We start from the raw sequence: 13,957 nt of genomic DNA, 5'->3' as shown, positions 1-13,957 counted from the left end.
TAAGGTGAATAATTATTAGGCAACTGTGGCTCTATTCTCATTACATGCCCTGCCCTTCCCCATTATCACTTCCAACTGTCCATCATGGTTACTCACCATCCTGTGAAATAGTTACATTCTGACTTGTGCCTGCATTCTCAGAAGGAAGGCCCCATTCACTCCCTGTCTGCCTGGCCAGATCTCTTCCCTGGCATGTGACTCCTAAAGTCTAGAAAACCTCACTCAGAAGATTTGTGGTCATATAAAATGGGTGTGTATGGAATAAGCATGAATAATAAGTCTGGGTCTACATATGAAAACGCTTTAGTAACAGATGGTAAATTAGAAATGTATTTAACTAGCAGGGTACTTTACTTAGAGATTATGGATCTCCAGTTTCAGGTCAATTACAGGCAGGTGTGAGAATACCAGTGATTGTTATGATAGCCTGTGCTTGTAACTTTGTGCACACTGTCTTATTTTCCTCTACAACCAGAGGAATATCTGGAAAGCAGGAACTTTCCTGAGGAAACATGTATTTGCAGCAATCATAATTCCTACCCCCCTCCCCCACAACAAATACACACATACAACATACACACATACAACATACACCACACAAACACACTCAACTCTTCTTAAGTCCTATGTTTAGCTCTTTGAACATTTATAAAGAAAAATCATGCTTTCACATCACAAGTGTATGCCACAGAAGTATTTAAGCTTCTGGCAATGAAAGAAAAATGTCTCATTTAAAAATTCAGAAAGCTACAATCTGTAATTATCCCACAACCTGATGGGCATTTTTCATTAAGAAAGTAATTCAATCTCATGAAAAAGTTATTTAATTTAATGGACAATCTCTTTTTCTCTTTCTCTCTCACACACATACATACAAATGTAGAAATGCGTGCAGTGATGAAGCTGAAAATTAATAGAACAAGAAGAGATTGCAAAACTGTACAAAGTGGCAAAAAGGGAATACAGATAATGTTCTGTTACTAGGAAAGGGAGTGTTCTCCATGGAGGAGGGAAATATATATGCTACTTATATCTTTGCAGAAAGCAGGACCTGTCTCAGAAATATTTGCTATGATGAACTTAGACATACACTACTTCCTCTATCAAGCTATCTTCTCTGCCTCTTTCACTTAACCTGATTTCCTGCCATCAGATTTCCGAAGAATTTTATCATTGACTGTGTCTGGGGTGTTAGACATGTCACAGGAGCAACAATATTCCACATTGAAATCTTGAGAGTGATCACTTCTGGACTGCAGCATGCACTTGGCCTTACCTCCCTATTACTGCAGCTACAGTCATAGTTTTAATCACTGGTTGAAACATGTGAACTGTCCAGATACCCTTATAAGCAAGTACTTGCTGCCCAGCCGTAGAGTATAGTTAATAGACAATCTCCAGCTGTCTGTGCCTACAGTGGCAGAGAGTTGCCTAAGCCAAGGTCATGCCCTTTCAGAGTAGCCTGCATCTGGACTTACGTGAACTAAAGTTTGGGACTTATTATAAATAATACTGCTTTGAAAATTCTTGGACATATCTCTTGGTAAACATGTACACTACATTTCTACTAAAATTTCTACCAGAAGTTGAATTGCTAAGTCATAGTGTATGTGTATATTCAGCTTCAGCAGACTCTGCCAAATAGTTTTTGCAAGTGGATATACAAATTTATTCTCCCAGCAGTGTATGAAAATTCCATTTGTTCCACATCTTTATCAACATTCAGCATTGTCTTGGTCTTCTTTATTTTGTCATCACAGTAGATATGTTGTGATGTCTCCTTGTCATTTTAATTTACATTTCCTGATGACCGTATCCCATATGCTTATTTTGCATTTGGATATCCTCTGTGGTCTTTTGTTATTGGATTGTCTGTATTTTCTTTTGACTTATAGAAGTTCTTTATATATCCAGGGTATGAGTCCTTTGTCTGATATATGTATCGCAAATAACTACTCTTTAGCTTCCCTTTTCACTCTTATTGCTATATTATGATAAACAGTGGCTAAACTTTAATACTATACTCAAATGGGGGAGAGGGAATTATAGCTTATATTTATGATTTATTTAAGAATCTTTACCCCAGTGCTAGGAAGATATCCTCCTATGTTTTCTTCTTTTTAAAAAAATATATTTTTATTGATTTCAGAGAGGAAGGGAGAGGGGGAGAGACATAGAAATATCAATGATGAGAGAGAACCATTGATCGGCTGCTTCCTACATGCCCCACATTGGGGAAGGAGCTCACAAACTGTGACCTCCTGGTTTATAGGTTGACGCTCAATTACTGAGCCACGCTGGCTGGCCCTATGTTTTCTTCTTGAATCTTTACTGTCTTACCTTTTGCATTGATTTCTGCTTCTAGCACTGATTCTTGTATATGGTGTGAGCTAGAACTTAAGATTTATTTGATTTTCATATGTATGTGCAATTTACCCAGTTTACAGAAAAGTGAACAGTGTACTACTTTGTCATGAAAAGAAGCATGTATATGGGGATCTATATCTGGACACTGTTTTATTACTTTGGTCTATTTGTTGTTTATTATTTTGGTCTACTTGATGCTATTAAATATGGTATCTTTTTAGATTTTATTTTTGTTTATTTGTGGCTGGTAGATAAAAATGCAATTATCTGTGCATGTGTGTGTATGTACAGTATACATACACATCTCCAGCTAAATTCACTTATTCATTCTATAATAGGCTTATAGATTCTTTTGCATTTCCTGTTTGTATAATTATATCATCTGCAGATAAATCATGTCAATTTTATTTATTTCTTCACAAGCTTTTCTATCTTTCTTATTTATTTTATCTTACCTGATAGATTGGCTAAGAATTCTATCTTGGTAATAAGTGGTATTAGCAGGGGGGAAGACTTTCAGTATTACAATTTTATCATTATAATGATGTTAGCTTTATGACTTTTATAAATATCCTTTAATAGACTACAGAACTTCCGTTTTGTTTCTAATTTGCTAAGAGTTATTATGAATGGATATTAAGTTTTTCAAATGACTTTTTCTTAACCTATTGAGATGATCATATGATTTATCTCCTTTTTTCTCTCTCTTGTTATGGTGGATTATATTGATTGATTTTTGAGTAACTAATCTTGCATTTTGAATAAATGCACCTTAATCATGATATAGTATCCTTTTGATATATTACTGGATTTGATTTGCTGGTATTTTGTTGAGGATTTTTATACTTATCTTTATAAAAGATATTGATCTGTAATTTTTCTTGTGTTTTTTTTTTTAAGTATCTTTGTCAGGTTTCAGTGTAATGCTATGCAAGCCTCATAAAACAAGTTGGCAATTGCTTCCCCTCCCCCCTTTTTTTCTGTTTTCTGATAGAGTTTGTATAGGTTGTTATTTCTTTCTTAAATATTTGGGAAAATGCACTGATGAAGTCATCTGAGTCTAGATATTTCTTTGTGAGAAAGTTTTTAATTACATGTTTATCCTAAAAATGCTTTAAATTCATTGTTTCATTATACAATTTATACTTAAATATATTGTAAAAATTCAAATACTACAGGTAAAACTAATGTCTCCTTTAACCATTATCCCTTCCAAATTTTAGTTATACTTTACTACATTCATCAGGGAAATGATACGTTATGATATAGCAGACTTGGGCTCTACCACACATTTGCCTATGTGAGCCTGGGCAGTCTACTGACAAGTAGCTATGCCTCAATTTCCTCATTTAGCAGAGTTTTTAAGTGAATTATATGTGATGGTGTATGGGTAGTGCTTCTTAGCATAGTGCCTGACACTAAGCATTCCTTGAATATCAACATTGAAGTTATTATTATTAGACTAAAGATCTTAGAGTAGCCCTAACCGGTTTGGCTCAGTGGATAGAGCGTCGACCTGCGGACTCAAGGGTCCCAGGTTCGCTTCCTGTCAAGGGCATGCACCTTGGTTGCGGGCACATACCCAGTGGGGAGTGTGCAGGAGGCAGCTGGTCGATGTTTCTCTCTCATCGATGTTTCTAACTCTCTATCCCTCTCCCTTCCTCTCTGTAAAAAAATCAATAAAATATATTTAAAAAATTAAAAAATAAAACTAAAAAAAAAAAGATCTTAGAGTAGATGTGTCTATTGGGGGACTACTTTGTACCTAAACCAGTGGAACCAGACAACCAAGGGTTCTGGGCTGCCTGTCACTACTTGAGCCAATTAAGCAGAGACAGGGTTGAATCATACATGAGTGTTTATCCCAATAACGTGGCAGAATGGGGAGAGCAGTTGGTCACCCACAAAAATCTGCACTCGCCCCCCTCACCAGTTGGAGAAGATAGCTACATGCAGCTGGGAGCTGCAAGTGTAACATGGGAAGGGGAAGGTAGAATCTGCAGTCTGGCCTTCAGGAGCTCAATGTCTGATAACAAGGTGGCTAATCTTCTATGATGTTACAGACTGCTGAGCCCATTCCTGGGACTGGAGCATGATCAGTGTTCTTGAGAAAAACTCCTGGAGGGGGTCAGGGTCTTGGCACAGCAACCAAATCAAAGCGTGTCCTGTCGTTGGTCTGTTCGCAAAATGTATTTCTTTTCTGAGTAATGAACCCATCAAGGCATCTTATCTTTTTATAGCCTTGTTTCATCCTCCAGTTTCCCAGGATCTGTAAGAAAATTTCTTATCTATAGTTAGTAAGGTGAATAATTATTAGGCAACTGTGGCTCTATTCTCATTACATGCCCTGCCCTTCCCCACTATTACTAGGAGCTAAAAAAGGTTTCTGGTAGTCAAAATATTACAAAAAACAGTGTGGTAAAGCTCATGCATTTTATTTATAGGAGAGCATTCTCCCTGTAAATCCTTCTCTGGAGCTTACATGTACTTTTTTTAGAGATTACTCTAACAACGTAGCTACCCGGATTCTTCGTCCACAGAAGATTAGAAGCAACAAATCTCTATAGCATCTAGGCTTTAGCAAAACAGCCAACCTAAGAAACATTTATTTAATGTGCAAACTTGAGTTGGGAGTTGTCAGAGTTTCTTGTGTCTCTCACTGAAATTGGGTGACAAAGTAAGGAAAGAAACGTGGCAGTTGTGTAATGGAAAATCTGTAAGTGAGAGAAAGGATGTTTGGTTTCCTATTTATTTTGTGATTGACACTGTAAAAATCACACAATCTCAGTTTGCTACCCAATCTGTGAAATGGAGGTGCAGGGTTTTCTCCCCAGAGTGATCTTGAGAATCCCTAGAGAAAGTGAATTCAGAGTTGAAACAAGGGCCTTATGACAAAAATGGGGTTAAGTATTTTAAATGGAGGAAGCCCATAAAAACCTTTGTATATATTTTATATTCACTAAAATAAGACTATAGGAACATTGAATTAAGATTTTTATTAGTAATTATTCATAATAGAATAGAGAAAGAAACAGTAAGAATAGAGGAGAAAGGTAGAGTAGATGGCGAAGTAACATTTCTGTGATGTAAGCAATCAGAGCCATGGGCCTTGCTCTTGGGAGCTGGAGCAGAAGGGGCCAGTAGCCGGGAACTGCTAGAGTCAGTGTGCTCTGGCATGGACTGCTCCGAGGCCAGGAAGAAGCATCCCAGTGCACACAAAGGTGCCTGTTTTCTACAAAGAGTCCTTTCACACTCTGCCTCTCCACCCATAAAGAGGCTCAAACTGGGTGAAAAATATTGACAGCTTGACATTATAAAAGTTGTAAATTAGTGAAAGTTATACAGAGAATAAGTTCCACTTACCATCCCTAGCTCATGTTTCAGTCTCTCTTTCCCTGCAGATTCAGAGGAGCTTTGAGTCTTGAGTTGGTGCTTTAAACAAAGAAGCAAAATGTCTGCATATGCAAAGGAAATCACTCAGGTGTTATTCTGTTAAAGTAAAACCCAGAGACCATATAGTCCTGCCAGTCACCTTAACAGCTGCAAGTTGATTTCATACATACTGATTTTATGGTATGCTGTGAATCACCATCTGCAGATATATCATCACATTTCTCCTGTTTCTGAAAAAGAGATTTATAATTTGGTGCTAAAGAATGTGGAGTGGGGAGGGGCTTATGGTTATGTTGTCTTTGCTACCTACCTCCCAAGTGACAGAGAGAATTATACATGAGATTTTGCATGAAAGGATTTTGAAAAATAGAAAGTCTGAAGAAAGGATATTCTGTGTTATTATTAGTCTTCTCATTTCCATAGAGAGGTGAAAAACTCAATTTCAATAGAAAGGAGAAATGATGCTTAATAAACACACTTAGAGCACTTTGGAATAGGTGACCAGTAAGCTCCAGTGACAGGTGGGATCTCACTTGATATATAACAAAAAAGAATTTTTGGTTTACCTTAGATACTGTTTGATAATTCATTTTCGTACAAAGAACAACAGCATGTAATATGTGGAAAATGCACTGGTTTGGGAGTGCTTTCCATTTCCCAGACATGAAACTTTGGAAAGGTCATTAACCTGATTCTTGGCTTTCCTATTGTAAAATTTGGATACATGTTCAGTTTTTTTGTATCACAAACAACCTCAAAATTGTAGTGGTTTATTTATTTTTATTTTTTAAAATATATTTTTATTGATTTCAGAGCAGAAGAGAGAAGGATAGAGTGAGAGAGAAACATCAATGATAAGAGAGAATCATTGATTGGATGCATGCCCCACACTGGGGCTCGAGCCCACAACCTGGAAATATGCCCTAACCGGAAATCAAACTGCGATCTCCTAGTTCATAGGTCAGTGCTCAACCACTGACCCATGCTGGCTGGGCCATTATTTTTACTTAAGATACATGTCTGCTGATGTGTGGCTCAGCTGCAGCTCTACTCCAGCTGTGTCCCATATTTCTTATTCCTAGACCCAGACTGAAAGGATAACCCTTATATGGGACATGCCTGGTATCATGGCTGAAAGAAAGGGCAGGAGAGCTGGTGGATGCTTCTTATAGCTTCTGCATAGTCCTGGCATAGGCCATGTCCTATGCCAGCATCATTCCTTGACCAAAGAGAATCACACGGCTAAGGACAGCATTAGTGGAGCAGGGAACTACACTCCTCCCACCACCAGCCAGCAGATCACATAATCCTCTTAGAGAGAAGGATAGAGGTGAAAAAGAAGCATGGTATTGATAGGACAGATACACAGACCAATGGAACAGGAGTGAGAGCCCAGAAATAAACCCACATATAATAAGGCAAATAATTTTCAACAAGAGCCAAAAACATACAATGGAGAAAAGAAAGCCTCTTCAATAAATGGTGCTGGGAAAATTGGAAAGCCATATGCAAAAGAATGAAACTAGATTGCTTTTTGTCACCATACACAAAAATTAACCCAAAATGGATCAAAGGCCTAGAGGTAACACCTGAAACAATAAAATACATAGAAGAAATCATGGTTACCAAATTTGGACCTTAGTCTTAGAGAGAATTTTATGAATTTGACCTCAAAGGCAAAGAGAGTAAAAGCAAAAATTAATGAACTGGACTATATCAAACTAAAAAGCTTCTGCACTGCAAAAGAGTCTATCATCAAAAAAAAAAAGACAACCAACAGAATGGGAGAAGACATTTGCAAACAACACCTTTGATATGTCCAAAATATATAAAGAGCTCATACAATTCAACAACAAAAACAAACAATCTAATTAAAATGGACAGAGGACCTGAACAGATATATACAATGGATTAATACTGCCATTTACAACATGGATGGAACTTGAAAATATCATGCCTTATCATGAAATAAGTCAGACAGAAAAAGTCCAGAACCATATGATTTTACTCATGTGGTATATAAAACTGAAAGTAACAAACAATACAAACAAACAAAAACGCATAAGTACAGCATTATGGTGGCTACCAGTGGGAAAGGGGAGTGAGCGGATGGTGGAAAAGATTAAAGAGAGTCAAATATATGGTGACAGGAGACTTGACTTTGGGTGGTAAACACACAATGCAATATACAGATGATCTATCATAGAATTGTACACTTGAAACCTATATAATTTTATTAACCATTGTCATCCCAATAAATTTAAAATAAATTTTAGAAAGAAAAGCAAAAAAAAAAAAAAGAAGGGATGCATATGCCTACTGAGTGATCCAAACCTTTGTGGTTATCAAAGAAAGAAAGATATATGAAAGTGTGTTGTAACTTAATGGATTCTCTACTAATGTAAGATTATCATTTTTGAACAGTTTCTTTTTACTATTACTTATTTGGGGGATCAATTCCTTACATATCATTAAAACCCATTACTTCTTCATTCTTATCACAAACCTTTATAAAGTTTTTAACCATTTCAGTTATAGTTTTTTTAAAAGCTGTATATTTTGCCTTTTTATATTCATGTTTTTAAAATGTTACAAATATAGCCCTATCTGGTTTGGCTCTGTGGATAGAGTATCAGCTTGCAGACTGAAGGGTCCCAGATTCGATTTTGGTCAAGGGCACATAGAGCTCCATCCCCAGTAGGGGGTGTGCAGGAGGCAGCCGATCAATGATTCTCTCTCATCATTGATGTTTCTATCTCTCTCTCCCTCTCCTTTCCTCTCTGAAATCAATAAAAATATATTTTAAAAATAAAATGTTACAAGTATAATTATTTATATTTTCCACTGTAACTATATTAAGCCTCTTTCAAGAACTTCTTGGGTATCCAGAAGGTTACTGATTTTTTTTCCCTTCTGACTAAAGTGATAAAGTTCTCTTGTAGGAAATTTGGGAATTTTTGGAAAAATAAAGAAGAAATTTAAAACAACAATATTCAACTATCTATCTTAATACACACATACATATAGACATATAATATACACAAATACTAATTTTTACCAAATTGGCCACCTAATAAATATACTCTTTTGGGAATGTTTTTCCACTTTATGATATGCTGGTAGCATGTGTTTTTGTATATTATTAAATACTAGAGGCCTGGTGCACAAATTTGTGCATGGGTGGGGTCCCTTGGGGTGGCTTGTGGAGATCAGGTCCCAGCTCGCACCCCCAGCCTCGAAGCCCCGCTGCTCCCCTCCTGGCACCTCACCTTGGCCTGGTGCTGTCCCCTCACCTGCTCCACCACATCGCCTGCGGGGCGGTCAGCAGGGTGATTGGGCCCCTGCTTGCACCTGCCTTGACCTGGCACTGCCCGCTCACCTGCTGCACCATCCTGCTGCAGTCCCGCGCTCATCAGGGCCCATCAGGGCCGGCAGTGCCTCCACTGCCAGTGCCATGTTGCCGATGCCCACATGTTTCGCACCACCCCCTGGTGGTCAGTGCACATCATAGTAAGCGGTCGAACTCCCGGTCTAACTCTGGGTCGAACGACCGCCCAAGGGGACAATTTGCATATTAGGCTTTTATTATATAGTATTTTTTGAAAACATGAATTTTACATTTTAATATGCAATACATATATAATTATGAAGTCCAACATAAAGCAAGCATTCACACATGCACTACACTACCCAACCTGAGAATTAGGCAATTACAACACCCTGGAAGTCACCTGTGTGCTTCTCTGCTGCTGCCCCTTCCCACCCATGGGGACCCCTGGCCTCAAGGTTGTGTATTGTCAATAGCTTTTTATTGTGTGTGTGTGTGTGTGTGTTCACATATATATCTCCAAACAGTATATTGCTATAGCTTGGTTTAGAGCTTTATACAAATGGTATTATACTGCATTTATACTTAGCAGTGAAATGAGTATTACAAAATAGTTTAAATTGTCCTCTACTGTTAGCTATTTAGAGATTTTTCTGCTTTTTATCTTTACAAAGAAGTTATTCCTGTGTGTGTATACCCAATTATTTTCTTGGGAATAATTTCTAGAAATGAAATTGCTGGGTTAAAGTGTCAACACTTTTAAGGATTTTTTTATAACTGTACATCAGAAAATGTGTCCATGTTGAAGATTTTAATAAAACAAACATTCAGACTTACCTGGCAGATAATTGTACCAGTACATCCTAAACAGCTTTCCATTTTAAATGGCAACAAGAAACACAAATGTCTCAGTGGCTTATCAAGTTAAAAAGTCCAAAACAAACTTCCTCAGTATGTCTGACTCCCTGAAATACATTCTGTTCTGTCACAGTGCGATGTTACTATCCTCTTAGTTCCTAAGGCTAGAAACCTTAAAGACACATTCTCTCTACTTTCCACCTCCATTTCAGCCACCCCACATTCCCCTCAGTCCTCAAGTCCTGCTAATTCTGTCTCTACACTGTTCCTCGAATCCATTCCTTCCCTTCCATTCTTACAAACATTGCTCTGATTCAAACTCTGCTAATCTATCATGTGGACCATTATGCAGCCTCTTAACTGGTCTCCAACCTGTCTTTAGTCTCATGCCTCTCTAATATGTCCTTCATGCTGTTACTTTCTCAAAACACAGACTTGTCTTTAAAACTGATACCCAAAATCTCTGATAGCTCTCCATTATCCACATGATAAAATCCATACTCCTTAGTTAAAGCCATTGATCTAATTTAACCTCTCTCCAGCTTGTGTCCTTGAGATTCACCCTCCCCACCCAACCCCATCCAAGAACTTTGTGTTTTATATTCTAGCCAGCCTGGCCTATTTGCTCCCTGTATATTTTCCTATTTTCTCCTTGTACTTGTTTCTCCCTCAACCTACAATATTCCTCCTCTTCTATCCTCCCTGTTGAAATGCTACTCATGCTTCAAGGTTCCACTGAAATGCCAGCTTCTCCATGGAGTTTAACGTCAATGTAAGTTATCATAGTTATACATAGATGAGTCAGGCCTGCTTGTGTCTCTTGAAGTACTTTGAATGTCAAATTGTGAAGACAATATTTTATTTGCTGGATAGAAAATGCTGGGTAGAAAAAGCAGAATACCAACTATTTTAAATACATCACTTATAATAAATAAAAAAAACTAAAGTGTGTATGTATATGTGTGTGTGTGTGTGTGTGTGTGTGTGTGTGTATGTTTATATGTATATATGGACAGATACAGAGACTGATAGGAATACTTGAGTTACAATTCTTTTTGGAATCAGGCAGGATGAGTACTTTTAAAAAATTAATTATAGAATTATACTCATCAGGTTTATTTTATCTGTGAAGATGCTTGCTTGGACTTTAACAGATGTCCACTTTGAGACTTAACACCCATTTGGTCCAGCTGCAGGAGGCCAGCCTTTTGAGCCTCTTCCCTGTTCCAGTGTTGACTGCTAAGTTGGAGGGGCCTGTTCCTTGCCAGATCTATCTAGTCAAAGTGACAGGCGGTGAACAGTCCCTGAACCATAAAAGGAAAACACTGCACTAGATGACTGTTAAATGGATGAGTAGATGATCTGTAAGGTCCTTTCCAGCTTTCATATTCTGAGATACCTTTTGATCATGAGACAGAAAAATGCTTAAGGACAAAGGAAAGTACTGATTTGTTCTCTGTTCTAGCACCTTCACTGATGTCAAGTAGCCAATTGTTCCTTTTATTAACTCTGAACTGCCAAAATGTACTGTGTGGGGATTTTAGTACATTTGGCCTCGGACCCAAGTGTACCACTATCTGTGTGGCCTGGGCATGCCGCTTTCTGTCATCGGGCCTCTATTTGCTTATCAGAGAAATGATAAAGGTGAGACTAGATGCTCTGTGAGGTTCTTTGCAGCTTTCCTATAATTTTATAACTGGTATGTGTAATGTGCCCAAGGATTTTTTACCCTATAATCACTTTCCCATATTTCAAAGTTAAGAAATCAGAATGGGACTAGTCACAAAATACTTTTCTCTTCACAAAATACTGTAGATAGCAAAGTGGAGTGGGTATGGGTGGTAGAGGAGTATCTTGATTCCATCACTTCACCTTAATATAATATTTGTTCTCTTATAGTGGGTATTTCTCAAGTCTTAAAATTATTACCTGTGGTAAGGTAAACCAAAAATTTTGAAGGTACCTTGTAGGAAATTAAGATTTTGGAGTATGTTTCAAATATGCACACTAATTCAATCAGTCTAGTAGTAGTACAAAATACCTCAAAATATATGAACTCTAAATCATTATAGACTTCCTTTCTTAAGACAGACTCCAAAGTCTTACTGAAAAAGAGGGCCCCATTTTATTTCCAAGGGACAAGCTAATATTTGATATATGAGTCTTGATTCCAGCATTGCTTCTAGCAAACATAATTGTTACTGCTTAAACAAGTATTTCTTTTCTAGTAATTAGATTTCTTTTTCATTTTGATGGATAGTCATAAATATTAACCACCAACAGTGCAGGAATAATTTATATTCAAATTGTCAGACATCACTCTGTGAACACATAAAATAATTTACACTTATTTAGAACCTTTTATTCTACAGTGCTCTATATGTATTTCTTTATAATCTGATTGCAATCTATATATAGGACTCCCACCTGAAATAAGGCAGCAACCAAAGTATTTAAAATAAAGTATACAACTTCAAAAAAAGTAGACAAAAGAAAGAAATGTTTTTCATTTTTTCCTATATGCTCTTATGCCTATAGGATTGGAGAATCCATGTTGACCAAATGCACCAGCACAAAAGTGGAATTGAATCTGCTCTAAAGGAGACCAAGGTATGTGAATATACATTGACTCTTCTGTGGAACACCTATTAAGGAAGAACATGAAAGAAAAAAGACACAAATTTTGCCCTTTAGGAGCTTACTGATTTGAATGTATCATATTAATTTCCACAGCCCTAAACACTTAAACCAACTCAAGAAAGGTAATTTTATATAATAGTGGTATATATATTACATTACATATATTAGATATATAGTTAATATATATATCTATATCTATATATATATAATAATAAAAGCATAATATGCTAATTACACTGGACATCCTTCTGGACGTCCTTCCTTCCTGGACGTTCTTCCTTCCAGACAAAGCCACAGCGAGCGGGGGCCGAGGCAGAGGCAGCAGAGGTCCCTGGCCACGGCAGCAGGCAGCAGACAGGGGCCGAGGCAGAGGCAGCCACCGCAGTGGCGGTGGCCAAGGCCCTTGCACAAATTTTGTGCATTGGTCCTCTAATATATATATATAAAATAAAAGACAAACATGCAAATTGACCGTACCTTTGTTACACCTTAAGCCATGCCCACCAGCCAATCAGAGCGACTATATGCAAATTAACCAAACCAAGATGGTGGCCGGCAGCCACAGAGCTGGAGCGAGCAGGAGGCTTGGTTGCTCCAGTGATGGAGGAAGCCAAGCTTCCCGATCGGCTCTGAGCTCCACTGAAGGCAACAAAGTTTCAATTATGGAAGATAAATAAACCCCAGATACCTGCTTTCAGCTGGCCATGGCCACAGAGTGGAGCGAGCAGGAAGCCAAGCTTCCCGCCTGCCATGGGGCTCTGAGCTCCACTGAAGGAAACAAAGTTTCAATTATAGAAGGTAAACAAATCCCAGAATAAAAAAAGAAAAAAAGGAGAGGCTGCGAGCTTCCGTCGCTGGGGGGTTTGGCCAGCCTGAAAACAGCCCTCAGCCCCTCACCCAGACTGGCCAGGCACCCCAGTGGGGACCCCCACCCTAAAGGGGGTGTGGCCAGCCTGAAAACAGCCATCAGCCCCTCACCCAGACTGGCCAGGCACTCCAGTAGGGCCCCCCACCCTGAAGGGGGTGTGACCAGCCTGAAAACACCCATCAGCCCCTCACCCAGGCTGGCCAGGAACCCCAGTGGGGACCCCCACCCTGAAGGGGGTGTGACCAGCTGCAAACAGCCATCAGCCCCTCACCCAGACTGGCCAGGCACCCCAGTGGGACCCCCACCCTGATCCGGGACACCCTTCAGGGCAAACCAGCCGGCCCCCACCTGTGCACCAGGCCTCTATACTATATAATAAAATGGTAATATGCAAATTGACCCTAACAGCAGAACCACTGGGAATGACTGGTTACTATGACACACACTGACCACCAGGGGGCCCGATGCTCAATGCAGGAGCTGCCCCCTGGTGGTCAGTGCGC

General features: G+C 38.6%; 1 protein-coding gene across 2 annotated transcripts in view; it reads left to right on the top strand.

Annotated features, from left to right (window-relative positions):
- The window catches only part of IFT57 (intraflagellar transport 57), a 67,225-nt gene that overhangs the window by 45,113 nt on the left and 8,155 nt on the right, over positions 1 to 13,957 (top strand). For both annotated transcript variants that reach the window (XR_002829603.1, XM_006090080.3), the window contains exon 7: positions 12,485 to 12,556. Coding sequence is in view for 1 of the 2 variants with exons in the window: in XM_006090080.3 (XP_006090142.1) it covers positions 12,485 to 12,556 (72 nt within the window). In the remaining variant the exon portion in view is untranslated. The remainder of the gene's footprint in view (positions 1 to 12,484; positions 12,557 to 13,957) is intronic.

This window comes from Myotis lucifugus, unplaced genomic scaffold (assembly GCF_000147115.1).
Source record: "Myotis lucifugus unplaced genomic scaffold, Myoluc2.0 scaffold_67, whole genome shotgun sequence".
NCBI classification, from domain to species: Eukaryota; Metazoa; Chordata; class Mammalia; order Chiroptera; family Vespertilionidae; genus Myotis; species Myotis lucifugus.
Note: the sequence above shows the minus strand (reverse complement) of the source record. Positions and strands in the feature narration are given on the sequence as shown.